This window comes from Oncorhynchus keta, chromosome 18 (genome assembly GCF_023373465.1).
Source record: "Oncorhynchus keta strain PuntledgeMale-10-30-2019 chromosome 18, Oket_V2, whole genome shotgun sequence".
NCBI lineage: Eukaryota > Metazoa > Chordata > Actinopteri > Salmoniformes > Salmonidae > Oncorhynchus > Oncorhynchus keta.
The window spans coordinates 34311365-34329109 of NC_068438.1; the positions used below are offsets into that span (position 1 = coordinate 34311365).

At 41.6% G+C, this 17745-nt stretch overlaps 1 protein-coding gene across 1 annotated transcript in view; it reads left to right on the forward strand.

The window, feature by feature from the left end:
- Window positions 1–17745, forward strand: part of fat3a (FAT atypical cadherin 3a) — a 411491-nt gene that overhangs the window by 297654 nt on the left and 96092 nt on the right. The window contains 2 exon segments of the mRNA XM_052467975.1: window positions 2471–2785; window positions 3235–3445. Coding sequence (XP_052323935.1) covers window positions 2471–2785; window positions 3235–3445 — 526 coding nt within the window.

Consider the following 17745-nt stretch of genomic DNA (forward strand, 5'->3'; position numbering starts at 1 on the left):
GTGCCATCAGGGAGCCTGATTTCAGATGTTTCCATGTAAACAGGATTATTAGGGAAATCGTTCTTCTATTATATTAATCTGATGATCCACAATAATCACATTATTGCGTGCATACTCAGTGGCACACAGACAAGCATCGTCTGCCTTTGGTGTTTCCAACAGCTGGCATTCTTTATTCCCCACCCACCCATGCTACTCTTTACTCAAACCTACAGTACTACTGTGCCCAATCAGTCCTCATGAAACGCTCCTCTCAATCGTTTCTCCTCATCAGTCTTATCCCAACCACTTAAATTGTCTGTTTCATGTTAACATATTAACAATACACGGATAGTTCAATGGCTGTAGGGTCTTCTTTAATAATGCATGTGTATAATCAGTGGATATAGCTTAGTGTAAACAGTATATTAGCATGTTTTAGCTGCATTAGCGTATGTTCAGTGTATGCTAGCTTGTCTGTGCTGTCTTTGTGCTGCAGTGCTGTGATGCTGTATGTTGTTGGCAGGCCGGACACGCGTACCTGTCTAATGTATTCCCCAAGCTCTTCTGTCTCTCTTTCATTCTGTTTCTCTCTCAGGTTCTCTCTCCTCTCTCTCTCTCTCTCTCTCTGATGAATGGAGAGCTGTTAATGTTGACCTTTAGTGAACATTGTTGTCCTGTGAGGTGTTGGCCACCAGTTGCTTGTTCACCTTATTCCCTCTGTCTCTACCTCGCTCTCACTGTGCTGAACAGAGCAGGTTACATTCACTCATAGAGAGGTCAACCGCCACAGGCTTGGAGTCCTTCATTTCTTCTTCTTCCTCTCTTCTTCCCTTATGCTGTCATTTATGTTCCTTTCACACACACCTGTTATCTTTCTGAGCCACCTCCCTCCTCCCCCTCTCCCTATCTCCCTCCCCCTCTCTCTCTCTCTAACTACTACCCTCCACCTCCCTCCTCTCCCTATCTCCCTCCCCCTCTCTCTCTCTAACTACTACCCATCCACCTCCCTCCTCCCCCCTCTCCCTATCCCCCTCCCCCTCTCTCTCTCTCTAACTACTACCCTCCACCTCCCTCCTCTCCCTATCTCACTCCCCCTCTCTCTCTCTCTCTAACTACTACCCCTCCACCTCCATCCTCCCCCTCTCCCTATCTCCCTCCCCCTCTCTCTCTCTCTCTCTCCCTCTCCCCCTCTAACTACTACCCCTCCACCTCCCTCCTCCCCCCTCTCCCTATCTCCCTCCCCTCTCTCTCTCTCTCTCTCTCTAACTACTACCCATCCACCACCCCCTCCCCCTCCCTCCCCCTCTCCTCTCATCTCCCTCCCCACCCCCTCTCCCTATCTCCCTCCCCTCTCTACTACCCCTCCACCACCCCCACCCCCCCTCTCCCTATCTCCCTCCCCCTCTCTCTCTCCTACTACTACCCTCCACCACCCCCTCCTCCACTCCCTATCTCCCTTCCCTCTCTCTCTCCCACTACTACCCCTCCACCACCCCCTCCCCCTCCCTCTCCCTCTCTAACTACTACTACCTCCACCACCCCCCTCTCCCTATCTCCCTCCCTCACTCTCTCCAACTACTACCCCTCCACCACCCCCCTCTCCCTATCTCCCTCCCTCTCTCTCTCCCACTACTACCCCCCCTCCCCTACCATCCCCCCACTCCCTATCTCCCTCCCTCTCTCTCTCCCACTAGTACCCCTCCACCACCTCTCTCTCTCTCTCTCTCCCTCCCTATCTCTCTCTCTCCCACTACTACCCCTCCACCCCCCCTCTCTCTCTCTCTTTCTTTCTGTGTGCATCTCTCTCTGTCTCTCTGTCTCTGTCTCTTTCTCTCTCTGTCTGTAATTCATTAGCATTTCTATCCATATATCTACGGCACCCCCTCGCTGTGTCATTTAGAAAATGACAGATGGACTTTTTAAATGAACCCAATAATAAGTACTTGGGAAATGAATTGTAGCTTGGATTGATGGCTGCTAGCGACGTCCTTTATCTCCCCCCGAAAATGAATATAAATGTATTTTATGGACGGGACGGTGGATTTCATCTCTCATTGGCTAACTCATCCTCTGGCCCCTTCCCATTTTGCATTTATCTACAAGAGGCTCTTCGTCATGGTGGAAGTAGGAGCAGAGCCAGATTAATTAGCTGTCAGAACATAGGAAAGAAGATACAAGGCAAAGCGATCCCCACTTTGGAAATATGACAATGTGTTCCAGTTGTCAGACAAATACAGGAGAGAATGAGTGACTGTCAAAATGAATTTAGATGGGGAAGAAACTGATGTAAATCTTAACAAATGTCGTGTTTTTTTTCTCCCTGTTGTGTGTGTTTACACGTGTAAATGGTTGTGTGTGTGTGTGTGTGTGTGTGTCTGTATGTGTTTTCTGTCTGTTCATCTGTGTGTGCGTATGTATGTCTATGTTTGTCCCTGTCTCTGTGCGTGTGTGTGTGTCTGTCTGCGGTTGCGTGTGTGTGGATTCGCAGGTCACAGTGTCGGATGGCGGTCCCAGCCCCAAACACTCCACATTGTGGGTGATCGTCCACGTGCTTGATGAGAATGACAACAAGCCCACATTCCCAGAGAAGGTGTACCAGATCAAGTTACCAGAGAGGGACAGGAGGAAGAGAGGAGAGTCTATCTACAGGGCCTTTGCCTACGACAGGGATGAAGGGGTTAACGCTGACCTCTCCTACAGCATCGTCGACGGCAACGAGGACGGCAAGTTCTTCATCGACCCCAAGACGGCGGTGGTGTCGTCACGGAAGCAGTTCACTGCCGGGAGCTACGACATCCTCACTGTATGTGACCTTTGAACTTCCTAACCAACTACCATTCTCTTTGTCTTGTTCTACCCTCTTTCTCTCTCCCACATCTCTCTCTTCTCTCTTTTATCTTGTTCTCTTCTATCTTTCACTTAGACAAATATAATAAAAACTTCAAATGTTCCTTTTTGTGAAGTAGGCTATATGAACTAAGAACTCTCAATGTATTTCATGATGTTTTCTGCTACACTACAGTATATCAGTCTGTCTATAATGCGTCTGTGGCTCCTTTGGCGTTCCTCTTGCCATTCTAGATATTTCTCACCACTCTCACCCTCTCTGTGACGAATGATAATTCATGTGAAAATCTATCACCTCCCTTCCATTTCTCTGATCCTTGTTCTCTCTTTCTGTCTGTAACGCTCTCTTTCTCCAACCCTTTACCTCTTTCACTCCTCCTTGTCCTCTTTCCTCCCCATTCCCAGATCAAAGCCACAGATAATGGCCGCCCCCAGAAGTGGTCGACGGCCCGCCTACACATCGAGTGGATCCGTAAGCCCTCGGCCTCAGTGGCCCCCCTGCTTTTCAACGAGCAGTACTACAACTTCACCGTCATGGAGAGTGACAAGGTGGCCGAGATAGTGGGTGTGGTCTCCATGCAACAGAGCTCCAACCCCCTCTGGTTTGACATCACAGGTAAGGCACTGCCCAGAGGCGGGGGCTGGTGGAGGGTTTGTCAGGGGGAGCGATGTATCTGATTGGCTGGGGTGGCTGTCAGTCAGGTAGGTTATGTACCATTATTGGTGCATGGTGTTTGGGCTGACGGTTTGGTTTGGTTTGATGTGCGTGTTTGTGCGTGAGGCCCAGCTCAGGTACTCTGACCTCACTGCATGTTCTGTTGCCAGCGTGTCTCTCTCTCTCCTCTGCCATCCCACGGTCTCCATGGCGATTTTAGCACACACCACCGGCTGTAAAGGTCTGTAAGTCAGTGGAGAAGCAATTGAGATGTCTCGAAGTCCCTGCCAGATATTCTGGGAACTCTAATGGAGAGAAATGCCATGTGCTTAAAGGGGTTAATTCACTCTCTTTGGAAGATTGACAACATTGACAAACTTACATTTTGAAATGAACTACCCCTTTAAAGTGCTTAAATATTCATGCTGGTTTTTTTTTACCATAAGGATTAAGCTTATTATATCAACTACAGCTGCTAAAAAATTTGTCTTTGACATGCTGATTTCAGACACAATATACTGTCTTATTCTCATGGTAAAGAATGTTGAGTAAGATCAGTGGAATGTCCCTGTAAGAGGCTTGAAATGCCAATGACATGCCACACTTACAAGTATTTCATTAATTTGAAGCCTTTTTGAACTTTTGAAGTCCAATTTTATCCACATAAAATGCTCAACAAGATTATGTAATATCTAGTTTACGTATCTTCATTTTTCTGCTAACGAACAGCGACATTTGTCAAATCCATATCGTTTCCTGAATCAATTACAGTCAAAGCCAGTCAGTTTTAATCTTGCTTGAATTATTTTAATTAATTTAATCAATGTTGCAAAATCCATTTCGTTTTATTAGAATAAAAGTTTTGTTAGAATTAATATGATTATGCCCTTAACTCTTTCTATGAATTGATTGTGGTCCATCAATATAACTATTTTTTACGTAATGTAATATAATATTTATGAAGCTGATAGTTCTCTAGCTGAACTGCACTGTGGGTAGGTGAGTTTGTGTTGAGAGCATTCAGCCCAGAGACGAGTGGATTGACTACACGGCCATGACCACGTTTCCAGGAATGCTCCATGATCCATCTCTCTTTTGTTGTCACTGAGCAGTGGCAGTCAGTGTGTGTTCCAGTTGGAGATACCTTCTGGCTTGTTCTTCCAGCTCTAGGCTCTCTCTGACTATGGCTGCTTTCTCTGGCCTACTACTCTACTCTCCTGTATGCCCCTCTCCTCCTCTTCTCCTATCTTCTCTGCTCAATGCCTCACTCGTTTTCTCCTCTGGGATCACATCTCTCTCTCTCCTCTCTCCCTCCTCGTAATTCCTCCTCCATTTGCACTATATATCTCCCTGTTCTTCCTTTGCTCACCTTCTCCCCCCCCTCCCCTCTTACCCCTACCCTTCCTCACCCTCTCTATTTCCTCCTCCACCCCCTCCCCTCTTACCCTTACCCTTCCTCACCCTCTCTCTTTCCCTCTCCTCCCCCTTTCTGTCTCTCCTCCTCTCCAATTCCCCTTCACCCTGTCTCTCTCCTTTCCTTTCTCCCTGTCTCAACCTTTCTCTCCTCTTCTCTCCCTCCCTTTTCTCTCCTCTCTCAATGCTTCGTGTCTGGAAGGTCCCAGGCCTTTCCGTGAGATGTTCTATATACTGCAGACGGCTTGTGGCAGGAACTGTTCCACAGAAGGTATCTCAGTTTGACTCCGATCTGCTTTTTTCTGCTTCCTTTTCCTTTCCTTCCTCTTTTATTTTACCCATCATTCACCTGTGCTTTTCCCATCATCCACTGTGTGCCCAGTGCTGCTCTCTCCTTTTTCTGATTGGTTGGTTGGAGACAAAGGGGGCTGGACAGGTGAAAGGTGTTTTCCCTTCACAGAAGTTTGTGTGTGTATGTGCATGTGTGTGTTTGTGTGTTTTTACAAATTATTTATAATGTACATCCCACACAGATGCTCATTAGAGAGTGTGTTTGTGTGTCTGTGTGTGCTTCCCACATGTGTAATGTACATTGTAACCCTTTCTTCCAAGGTTAACATAAGTGATTCGTTTTGGAGAAATTCCTTGCTGTACTAAATTGTCTATCAGACCCCGTGATCTCCCTTTATAGCGAAGCCCATAACTGCTGCCATGGCAATGACCCCTGAGCGACCCTGGTGACAGCTTTGTCTAATGGCCTGCTAAGGCATCAGTGTTTGGGGAAACATCACGCCCACCACCCCTGAGCTGTGAGCAACACACACTACACACTCACAGAGGCGGAAACACACACACACAGGGACACACATGCAGGAACATGCAGGCACACACCCATGGACACACAAAATCTTACCCACACATAAAATACACACACTATTTTGCACTCACACGTTCAGACACACACACACACACACACACTCACACACACACGCACATGCACGCACACACTACATTATTACACACACCTCCCACTGACGACCCAATTAAACGGATGGCTGGTTAGTGGGAGGTGTGGGAGTTGTGGGTCAAGGGTGAGCTCATGGTCACTGTGCCCCTGGTTAGAGAGAGTCCCTCACTGTAACGGTCTGTTGGTCTGCCACAGGCACCTCTCCAACCAGAGGAACCAACAGGGAGAGGATGGAGAGAGAGAGAGAGAGGGAGAGTGGTAGGGATGGAGAGAGATAAGGAGGGGGATACAGATAGAGGGAAAGAGAAAGAGGACAGAAGAAAATGAGAGAGAAATAGAGGGCTAGAGGGAAAATATGTAGAAAGTAGAGGAGCAAGAGAAGAGACTTATGATAGATAAAAGGAGCAGAGGTCAGATGAGGAAGAGAGAAGAAGAGCAGCTTCAGTGATTAAAGGAAAGATGAAATGGAGGGCAGAGAATAGTAGAGAGGGCTTAGTGAAAGGTATAGGGAGAGGGAAAACGTAGGTGTGCAGCCTTAGGGATGGAGGGATTATTGATGGAGTGAGGTGCCCAGTTGTGTGTGTGTGTGTGTGTGTGTGTGTGTGTGTGTGTGTGTGTGTGTGTGTGTGTGTGTGTGTGTGTGTGTGTGTGTGTGTGTGTGTGTGTGTGTGTGTGTGTGTGTGTGTGTGTGTGTGTGTGTGTGTGTGTGTGTGTGTGTGTGTGTGGGCGCGCTCAGGGGCCAGGTGAGAGTAGAGGAGCTAAACACTGTGATTCATTTACGAGGCCAGACCCCCACATCCCAGGCCATTATTCACCAGAACACCACGCACACACACTCTCCAAACACATAAAGGATACATACACGCAAACATGTACAACTGCTTCTGAATTCCCCTCACAAACACAAACACACACACACACACACGCAGTTAATTATGCACCTGCACACACACACCAATCCACTGCTAAACGTATTACTGTCCAGAAGGTATAACACACCCATTTGACTATATATAGCTGCTATTCAACCTAAACACACACACACACACACACACACACACACACACACACACACACACACACACACACACACACACACACACACACACACGCACACACCATCCAAACGGATGCCGTTTTAACCACTCAACGTTTGCCATGTCAACCACCCAGCCACCACATCCTATAAACACATCATGAAGTTGTCCTCTTATAGACGAGCCACCACAACCCTACGCTATATTCTGAGCAGATGGGTTCTATATATCAAGTCAATCTAGACAGCTGGGTTCTATATATCAAGTCAATCCAGACAGCTGGGTTCTATATATCAAGTCAATCTAGACAGCTGGGTTCTATATATCAAGTCAATCTAGACAGCTGGGTTCTATATATCAAGTCAATCTAGACAGCTGGGTTCTATATATCAAGTCAATCTAGACAGCTGGGTTCTATATATCAAGTCAATCTAGACAGCTGGGTTCTATATATCAAGTCAATCTAGACAGCTGGGTTCTATATATCAAGTCAATCTAGACAGCTGGGTTCTATATATCAAGTCAATCTAGACAGCTGGGTTCTATATATCAAGTCAATCTAGACAGCTGGGTTCTATATATCAAGTCAATCTAGACAGATGGGTTCTATATATCAAGTCAATCTAGACAGCTGGGTTCTATATATCAAGTCAATCTAGACAGCTGGGTTCTATATGTCAAGTCAATTCAGACAGCTGTGTTCTATATATCAAGTCAATCTAGACAGCTGGGTTCTATATATCAAGTCAATTCAGACAGCTGTGTTCTATATATCAAGTCAATCCAGACAGCTGGGTTCTATATATCAAGTCAATCTAGACAGCTGGGTTCTATATATCAAGTCAATCTAGACAGCTGGGTTCTATATATCAAGTCAATCTAGACAGCTGTGTTCTATATATCAAGTCAATCCAGACAGCTGGGTTCTATATATCAAGTCAATTCAGACAGCTGGGTTCTATATATCAAGTCAATCTAGACAGATGGGTTCTATATATCAAGTCAATCTAGACAGCTGGGTTCTATATATCAAGTCAATCCAGACAGCTGGGTTCTATATATCAAGTCAATCTAGACAGCTGGGTTCTATATATCAAGTCAATCCAGACAGCTGGGTTCTATATATCAAGTCAATCTAGACAGCTGGGTTCTATATATCAAGTCAATCTAGACAGCTGGGTTCTATATATCAAGTCAATCTAGACAGATGGGTTCTATATATCAAGTCAATCTAGACAGCTGGGTTCTATATATCAAGTCAATCTAGACAGATGGGTTCTATATATCAAGTCAATCTAGACAGCTGGGTTCTATATATCAAGTCAATCTAGACAGCTGGGTTCTATATATCAAGTCAATCTAGACAGATGGGTTCTATATATCAAGTCAATCTAGACAGCTGGGTTCTATATATCAAGTCAATCTAGACAGCTGGGTTCTATATGTCAAGTCAATTCAGACAGCTGTGTTCTATATATCAAGTCAATCTAGACAGCTGGGTTCTATATATCAAGTCAATTCAGACAGCTGTGTTCTATATATCAAGTCAATCCAGACAGCTGGGTTCTATATATCAAGTCAATCTAGACAGCTGGGTTCTATATATCAAGTCAATCTAGACAGCTGGGTTCTATATATCAAGTCAATCTAGACAGCTGTGTTCTATATATCAAGTCAATCCAGACAGCTGGGTTCTATATATCAAGTCAATCTAGACAGCTGGGTTCTATATATCAAGTCAATCTAGACAGATGGGTTCTATATATCAAGTCAATCTAGACAGCTGGGTTCTATATATCAAGTCAATCTAGACAGATGGGTTCTATATATCAAGTCAATCTAGACAGCTGGGTTCTATATATCAAGTCAATCTAGACAGCTGGGTTCTATATATCAAGTCAATCTAGACAGATGGGTTCTATATATCAAGTCAATCTAGACAGCTGGGTTCTATATATCAAGTCAATCTAGACAGCTGGGTTCTATATGTCAAGTCAATTCAGACAGCTGTGTTCTATATATCAAGTCAATCTAGACAGCTGGGTTCTATATATCAAGTCAATTCAGACAGCTGTGTTCTATATATCAAGTCAATCCAGACAGCTGGGTTCTATATATCAAGTCAATCTAGACAGCTGGGTTCTATATATCAAGTCAATCTAGACAGCTGGGTTCTATATATCAAGTCAATCTAGACAGCTGTGTTCTATATATCAAGTCAATCCAGACAGCTGGGTTCTATATATCAAGTCAATCCAGACAGCTGGGTTCTATATATCAAGTCAATCTAGACAGATGGGTTCTATATATCAAGTCAATCTAGACAGCTGGGTTCTATATATCAAGTCAATCCAGACAGCTGGGTTCTATATATCAAGTCAATCTAGACAGCTGGGTTCTATATATCAAGTCAATCCAGACAGCTGGGTTCTATATATCAAGTCAATCTAGACAGCTGGGTTCTATATATCAAGTCAATCTAGACAGCTGGGTTCTATATATCAAGTCAATCTAGACAGCTGGGTTCTATATATCAAGTGAATCTAGACAGCTGGGTTCTATATATCAAGTGAATCTAGACAGCTGGGTTCTATATATCAAGTCAATTCAGACAGCTGTGTTCTATATATCAAGTCAATTCAGACAGCTGGGTTCTATATATCAAGTCAATCTAGACAGCTGGGTTCTATATATCAAGTCAATCTAGACAGCTGGGTTCTATATATCAAGTCAATCCAGACAGCTGGGTTCTATATATCAAGTCAATTCAGACAGCTGGGTTCTATATATCAAGTCAATCCAGACAGCTGGGTTCTATATATCAAGTCAATCTAGACAGCTGGGTTCTATATATCAAGTCAATCTAGACAGCTGGGTTCTATATATCAAGTCAATCCAGACAGCTGGGTTCTATATATCAAGTCAATCTAGACAGCTGTGTTCTATATATCAAGTCAATCCAGACAGCTGGGTTCTATATATCAAGTCAATTCAGACAGCTGTGTTCTATATATCAGACAGCTGGGTTCTATATATCAAGTCAATTCAGACAGCTGGGTTCTATATATCAAGTCAATCCAGACAGACAGCTGGGTTCTATATATCAAGTCAATCTAGACAGCTGGGTTCTATATATCAAGTCAATCTAGACAGCTGGGTTCTATATATCAAGTCAATCTAGACAGCTGGGTTCTATATATCAAGTCAATTCAGACAGCTGGGTTCTATATATCAAGTCAATCCAGACAGCTGGGTTCTATATATCAAGTCAATCCAGACAGCTGGGTTCTATATATCAAGTCAATCTAGACAGCTGGGTTCTATATATCAAGTCAATCCAGACAGCTGGGTTCTATATATCAAGTCAATCTAGACAGCTGGGTTCTATATATCAAGTCAATCCAGACAGCTGGGTTCTATATATCAAGTCAATTCAGACAGCTGGGTTCTATATATCAAGTCAATTCAGACAGCTGGGTTCTATATATCAAGTCAATCTAGACAGCTGGGTTCTATATATCAAGTCAATCTAGACAGCTGGGTTCTATATATCAAGTATCAAGTCAATATCAAGTCAGACAGCTGGGTTCTATATATCAAGTCAATCTAGACAGCTGGGTTCTATATATCAAGTCAATCTAGACAGCTGGGTTCTATATATCAAGTCAATCTAGACAGCTGGGTTCTATATATCAAGTCAATCTAGACAGCTGGGTTCTATATATCAAGTCAATCTAGACAGCTGGGTTCTATATATCAAGTCAATCTAGACAGCTGGGTTCTATATATCAAGTCAATCTAGACAGCTGGGTTCTATATATCAAGTCAATCTAGACAGCTGGGTTCTATATATCAAGTCAATCTAGACAGCTGGGTTCTATATATCAAGTCAATCTAGACAGCTGGGTTCTATATATCAAGTCAATCTAGACAGCTGGGTTCTATATATCAAGTCTATATATCAAGTCAATTCAGACAGCTGGGTTCTATATATCAAGTCAATCTAGACAGCTGGGTTCTATATATCAAGTCAATCTAGACAGCTGGGTTCTATATATCAAGTCAATTCAGACAGCTGGGTTCTATATATCAAGTCAATCTAGACAGCTGGGTTCTATAGACAGCTGGGTTCTATATATCAAGTCAATCTAGACAGCTGGGTTCTATATATCAAGTCAATCTAGACAGACAGCTGGGTTCTATATATCAAGTCAATCTCAGACAGCTGGGTTCTATATATCAAGTCAATCTAGACAGCTGGGTTCTATATATCAAGTCAATCTAGACAGCTGGGTTCTATATATCAAGTCAATCTAGACAGCTGGGTTCTATATATCAAGTCAATCTAGACAGCTGGGTTCTATATATCAAGTCAATCTCAGACAGCTGGGTTCTATATATCAAGTCAATCTAGACAGCTGGGTTCTATATATCAAGTCAATCTAGACAGCTGGGTTCTATATATCAAGTCAATCTAGACAGCTGGGTTCTATATATCAGCAATGACAGCTGGGTTCTATATATCAAGTCAATTCAGACAGCTGGGTTCTATATATCAAGTCAATCTAGACAGCTGGGTTCTATATATCAAGTCAATCTAGACAGCTGGGTTCTATATATCAAGTCAATCTAGACAGCTGGGTTCTATATATCAAGTCAATCTAGACAGCTGGGTTCTATATATCAAGTCAATTCAGACAGCTGGGTTCTATATATCAAGTCAATCTAGACAGCTGGGTTCTATATATCAAGTCAATCTAGACAGCTGGGTTCTATATATCAAGTCAATTCAGACAGCTGGGTTCTATATATCAAGTCAATCTAGACAGCTGGGTTCTATATATCAAGTCAATTCAGACAGCTGGGTTCTATATATCAAGTCAATCTAGACAGCTGGGTTCTATATATCAAGTCAATCAATCAGACAGCTGGGTTCTATATATCAAGTCAATTCAGACAGCTGGGTTCTATATATCAAGTCAATCTAGACAGCTGGGTTCTATATATCAAGTCAATCTAGACAGCTGGGTTCTATATATCAAGTCAATTCAGACAGCTGGGTTCTATATATCAAGTCAATTGAGACAGCTGGGTTCTATATATCAAGTCAATCTAGACAGCTGGGTTCTATATATCAAGTCAATCTAGACAGCTGGGTTCTATATATCAAGGTTCAGACAGCTGGGTTCTATATATCAAGTCAATTCAGACAGCTGGGTTCTATATATCAAGTCAATCCAGACAGCTGGGTTCTATATATCAAGTCAATCCAGACAGCTGGGTTCTATATATCAAGTCAATTCAGACAGCTGGGTTCTATATATCAAGTCAATTCAGACAGCTGGGTTCTATATATCAAGTCAATCTAGACAGCTGGGTTCTATATATCAAGTCAATCTAGACAGCTGGGTTCTATATATCAAGTCAATCTAGACAGCTGGGTTCTATATATCAAGACAGCTGGGTCAATATCAGACAGCTGGGTTCTATATATCAAGTCAATTCAGACAGCTGGGTTCTATATATCAAGTCAATCTAGACAGCTGGGTTCTATATATCAAGTCAATCTAGACAGCTGGGTTCTATATATCAAGTCAATTCAGACAGCTGGGTTCTATATATCAAGTCAATCTAGACAGCTGGGTTCTATATATCAAGTCAATTCAGACAGCTGGGTTCTATATATCAAGTCAATCTAGACAGCTGGGTTCTATATATCAAGTCAATCTAGACAGCTGGGTTCTATATATCAAGTCAATCTAGACAGCTGGGTTCTATATATCAAGTCAATCTAGACAGCTGGGTTCTATATATCAAGTCAATTCAGACAGCTGGGTTCTATATATCAAGTCAATCTAGACAGCTGGGTTCTATATATCAAGTCAATCTAGACAGCTGGGTTCTATATATCAAGTCAATCTAGACAGCTGGGTTCTATATATCAAGTCAATTCAGACAGCTGGGTTCTATATATCAAGTCAATCTAGACAGCTGGGTTCTATATATCAAGTCAATTCAGACAGCTGGGTTCTATATATCAAGTCAATTCAGACAGCTGGGTTCTATATATCAAGTCAATCTAGACAGCTGGGTTCTATATATCAAGTCAATCCAGACAGCTGGGTTCTATATATCAAGTCAATTCAGACAGCTGGGTTCTATATAAGTCAATCTAGACAGCTGGGTTCTATATATCAAGTCAATCCAGACAGCTGGGTTCTATATATCAAGTCAATCTAGACAGCTGGGTTCTATATATCAAGTCAATCTAGACAGCTGGGTTCTATATATCAAGTCAATCTAGACAGCTGTGTTCTATATATCAAGTCAATCTAGACAGCTGTGTTCTATATATCAAGTCAATCTAGACAGCTGTGTTCTATATATCAAGTCAATTCAGACAGCTGGGTTCTATATATCAAGTCAATCTAGACAGCTGGGTTCTATATATCAAGTCAATTCAGACAGCTGGGTTCTATATATCAAGTCAATCTAGACAGCTGGGTTCTATATATCAAGTCAATCTAGACAGCTGGGTTCTATATATCAAGTCAATCTAGACAGCTGGGTTCTATATATCAAGTCAATTCAGACAGCTGGGTTCTATATATCAAGTCAATCTAGACAGCTGGGTTCTATATATCAAGTCAATTCAGACAGCTGGGTTCTATATATCAAGTCAATCTAGACAGCTGGGTTCTATATATCAAGTCAATCTAGACAGCTGGGTTCTATATATCAAGTCAATCTAGACAGCTGGGTTCTATATATCAAGTCAATCTAGACAGCTGGGTTCAGCTGGCTGGGTTCTATATATCAAGTCAATTCAGACAGCTGGGTTCTATATATCAAGTCAATTCAGACAGCTGGGTTCTATATATCAAGTCAATCTAGACAGCTGGGTTCTATATATCAAGTCAATCTAGACAGCTGGGTTCTATATATCAAGTCAATCCAGACAGCTGGGTTCTATATATCAAGTCAATTCAGACAGCTGGGTTCTATATATCAAGTCAATTCAGACAGCTGGGTTCTATATATCAAGAATCAGACAGCTGGGTTCTATATATCAAGTCAATCTAGACAGCTGGGTTCTATATATCAAGTCAATCTAGACAGCTGGGTTCTATATATCAAGTCAATCTCAGACAGCTGGGTTCTTCTATATATCAAGTCAATCTAGACAGCTGGGTTCTATATATCAAGTCAATCTAGACAGCTGGGTTCTATATATCAAGTCAATCTAGACAGCTGGGTTCTATATATCAAGTCAATCTAGACAGCTGGGTTCTATATATCAAGTCAATTCAGACAGCTGGGTTCTATATATCAAGTCAATCTAGACAGCTGGGTTCTATATATCAAGTCAATCTAGACAGCTGGGTTCTATATATCAAGTCAATCTAGACAGCTGGGTTCTATATATCAAGTCAATCTAGACAGCTGGGTTCTATATATCAAGTCAATTCAGACAGCTGGGTTCTATATATCAAGTCAATCTAGACAGCTGGGTTCTATATATCAAGTGAATCTAGACAGCTGGGTTCTATATATCAAGTCAATTCAGACAGCTGGGTTCTATATATCAAGTCAATTCAGACAGCTGGGTTCTATATATCAAGTCAATCTAGACAGCTGGGTTCTATATATCAAGTCAATTCAGACAGCTGGGTTCTATATATCAAGTCAATTCAGACAGCTGGGTTCTATATATCAAGTCAATCTAGACAGCTGGGTTCTATATATCAAGTCAATCCAGACAGCTGGGTTCTATATATCAAGTCAATTCAGACAGCTGGGTTCTATATATCAAGTCAATCTAGACAGCTGGGTTCTATATATCAAGTCAATCCAGACAGCTGGGTTCTATATATCAAGTCAATCTAGACAGCTGGGTTCTATATATCAAGTCAATCTAGACAGCTGGGTTCTATATATCAAGTCAATCTAGACAGCTGTGTTCTATATATCAAGTCAATCTAGACAGCTGTGTTCTATATATCAAGTCAATCTAGACAGCTGTGTTCTATATATCAAGTCAATTCAGACAGCTGGGTTCTATATATCAAGTCAATCTAGACAGCTGGGTTCTATATATCAAGTCAATTCAGACAGCTGGGTTCTATATATCAAGTCAATCTGTGTTCTATATATCAAGAATCAGCAGCTGGGTTCTATATATCAAGTCAATCTAGACAGCTGTGTTCTATATATCAAGTCAATTCAGACAGCTGGGTTCTATATATCAAGTCAATCTAGACAGCTGGGTTCTATATATCAAGTCAATCTAGACAGCTGGGTTCTATATATCAAGTCAATCTAGACAGCTGTGTTCTATATATCAAGTCAATTCAGACAGCTGGGTTCTATATATCAAGTCAATCTAGACAGCTGGGTTCTATATATCAAGTCAATCTAGACAGCTGGGTTCTATATATCAAGTCAATCTAGACAGCTGTGTTCTATATATCAAGTCAATTCAGACAGCTGGGTTCTATATATCAAGTCAATCTAGACAGATGTGTTCTATATATCAAGTCAATCTAGACAGCTGGGTTCTATATATCAAGTCAATCTAGACAGCTGGGTTCTATATGTCAAGTCAATCTAGACAGCTGGGTTCTATATATCAAGTCAATTCAGACAGCTGTGTTCTATATATCAAGTCAATCCAGACAGCTGGGTTCTATATATCAAGTCAATCTAGACAGCTGGGTTCTATATATCAAGTCAATCTAGACAGCTGGGTTCTATATATCAAGTCAATCCAGACAGCTGGGTTCTATATATCAAGTCAATCTAGACAGCTGGGTTCTATATATCAAGTCAATCTAGACAGCTGGGTTCTATATATCAAGTCAATTCAGACAGCTGGGTTCTATATATCAAGTCAATTCAGACAGCTGGGTTCTATATATCAAGTCAATCCAGACAGCTGGGTTCTATATATCAAGTCAATCTAGACAGCTGGGTTCTATATATCAAGTCAATCTAGACAGCTGGGTTCTATATATCAAGTCAATTCAGACAGCTGGGTTCTATATATCAAGTCAATCTAGACAGCTGGGTTCTATATATCAAGTCAATCTAGACAGCTGGGTTCTATATATCAATCTAGACAGCTGGGTTCTATATATCAAGTCAATTCAGACAGCTGGGTTCTATATATCAAGTCAATCCAGACAGCTGGGTTCTATATATCAAGTCAATCCAGACAGCTGGGTTCTATATATCAAGTCAATCCAGACAGCTGGGTTCTATATATCAAGTCAATTCAGACAGCTGGGTTCTATATATCAAGTCAATTCAGACAGCTGGGTTCAATCAAGTCAGACAGCTGGGTTCTATATATCAAGTCAATCTAGACAGCTGGGTTCTATATATCAAGTCAATCTAGACAGCTGGGTTCTATATATCAAGTCAATAGACAGCTGGGTTCTATATATCAAGTCAATTCAGACAGCTGGGTTCTATATATCAAGTCAATCTAGACAGCTGGGTTCTATATATCAAGTCAATCTAGACAGCTGGGTTCTATATATCAAGTCAATCTAGACAGCTGGGTTCTATATATCAAGTCAATCAGACAGTTGGGTTCTATATATCAAGTCAATTCAGACAGCTGGGTTCTATATATCAAGTCAATCTAGCTGGGTTCTATATATCAAGCAATGGGTTCTATATATCAAGTCAATCTAGACAGCTGGGTTCTATATATCAAGTCAATCTAGACAGCTGGGTTCTATATATCAAGTCAATCCAGACAGCTGGGTTCTATATATCAAGTCAATCCAGACAGCTGTGTTCTATATATCAAGTCAATTCAGACAGCTGGGTTCTATATATCAAGTCAATCTAGACAGCTGGGTTCTATATATCAAGTCAATCTAGACAGCTGGGTTCTATATATCAAGTCAATCTAGACAGCTGGGTTCTATATATCAAGTCAATCTAGACAGCTGGGTTCTATATATCAAGTCAATTCAGATTGTTGGGTTCTATATATCAAGTCAATCTAGACAGCTGTGTTCTATATATCAAGTCAATTCAGACAGCTGGGTTCTATATATCAAGTCAATCTAGACAGCTGGGTTCTATATATCAAGTCAATCTAGACAGCTGGGTTCTATATATCAAGTCAATCTAGACAGCTGGGTTCTATATATCAAGTCAATCTAGACAGCTGGGTTCTATATATCAAGTCAATCTAGACAGCTGGGTTCTATATATCAAGTCAATCTAGACAGCTGGGTTCTATATATCAAGTCAATCTAGACAGCTGGGTTCTATATGTCAAGTCAATCTAGACAGCTGGGTTCTATATGTCAAGTCAATTCAGACAGCTGGGTTCTATATATCAAGTCAATCCAGACAGCTGGGTTCTATATATCAAGTCAATCTAGACAGCTGTGTTCTATATATCAAGTCAATCCAGACAGCTGGGTTCTATATATCAAGTCAATCCAGACAGCTGGGTTCTATATATCAAGTCAATCCAGACAGCTGGGTTCTATATATCAAGTCAATCTAGACAGCTGGGTTCTATATATCAAGTCAATCTAGACAGCTGGGTTCTATATATCAAGTCAATCTAGACAGCTGGGTTCTATATATCAAGTCAATCCAGACAGCTGGGTTCTATATATCAAGTCAATCTAGACAGCTGGGTTCTATATATCAAGTCAATCCAGACAGCTGGGTTCTATATATCAAGTCAATCTAGACAGCTGGGTTCTATATATCAAGTCAATCTAGACAGCTGTTTTCTATATATCAAGTCAATCCAGACAGCTGGGTTCTATATATCAAGTCAATCTAGACAGCTGGGTTCTATATATCAAGTC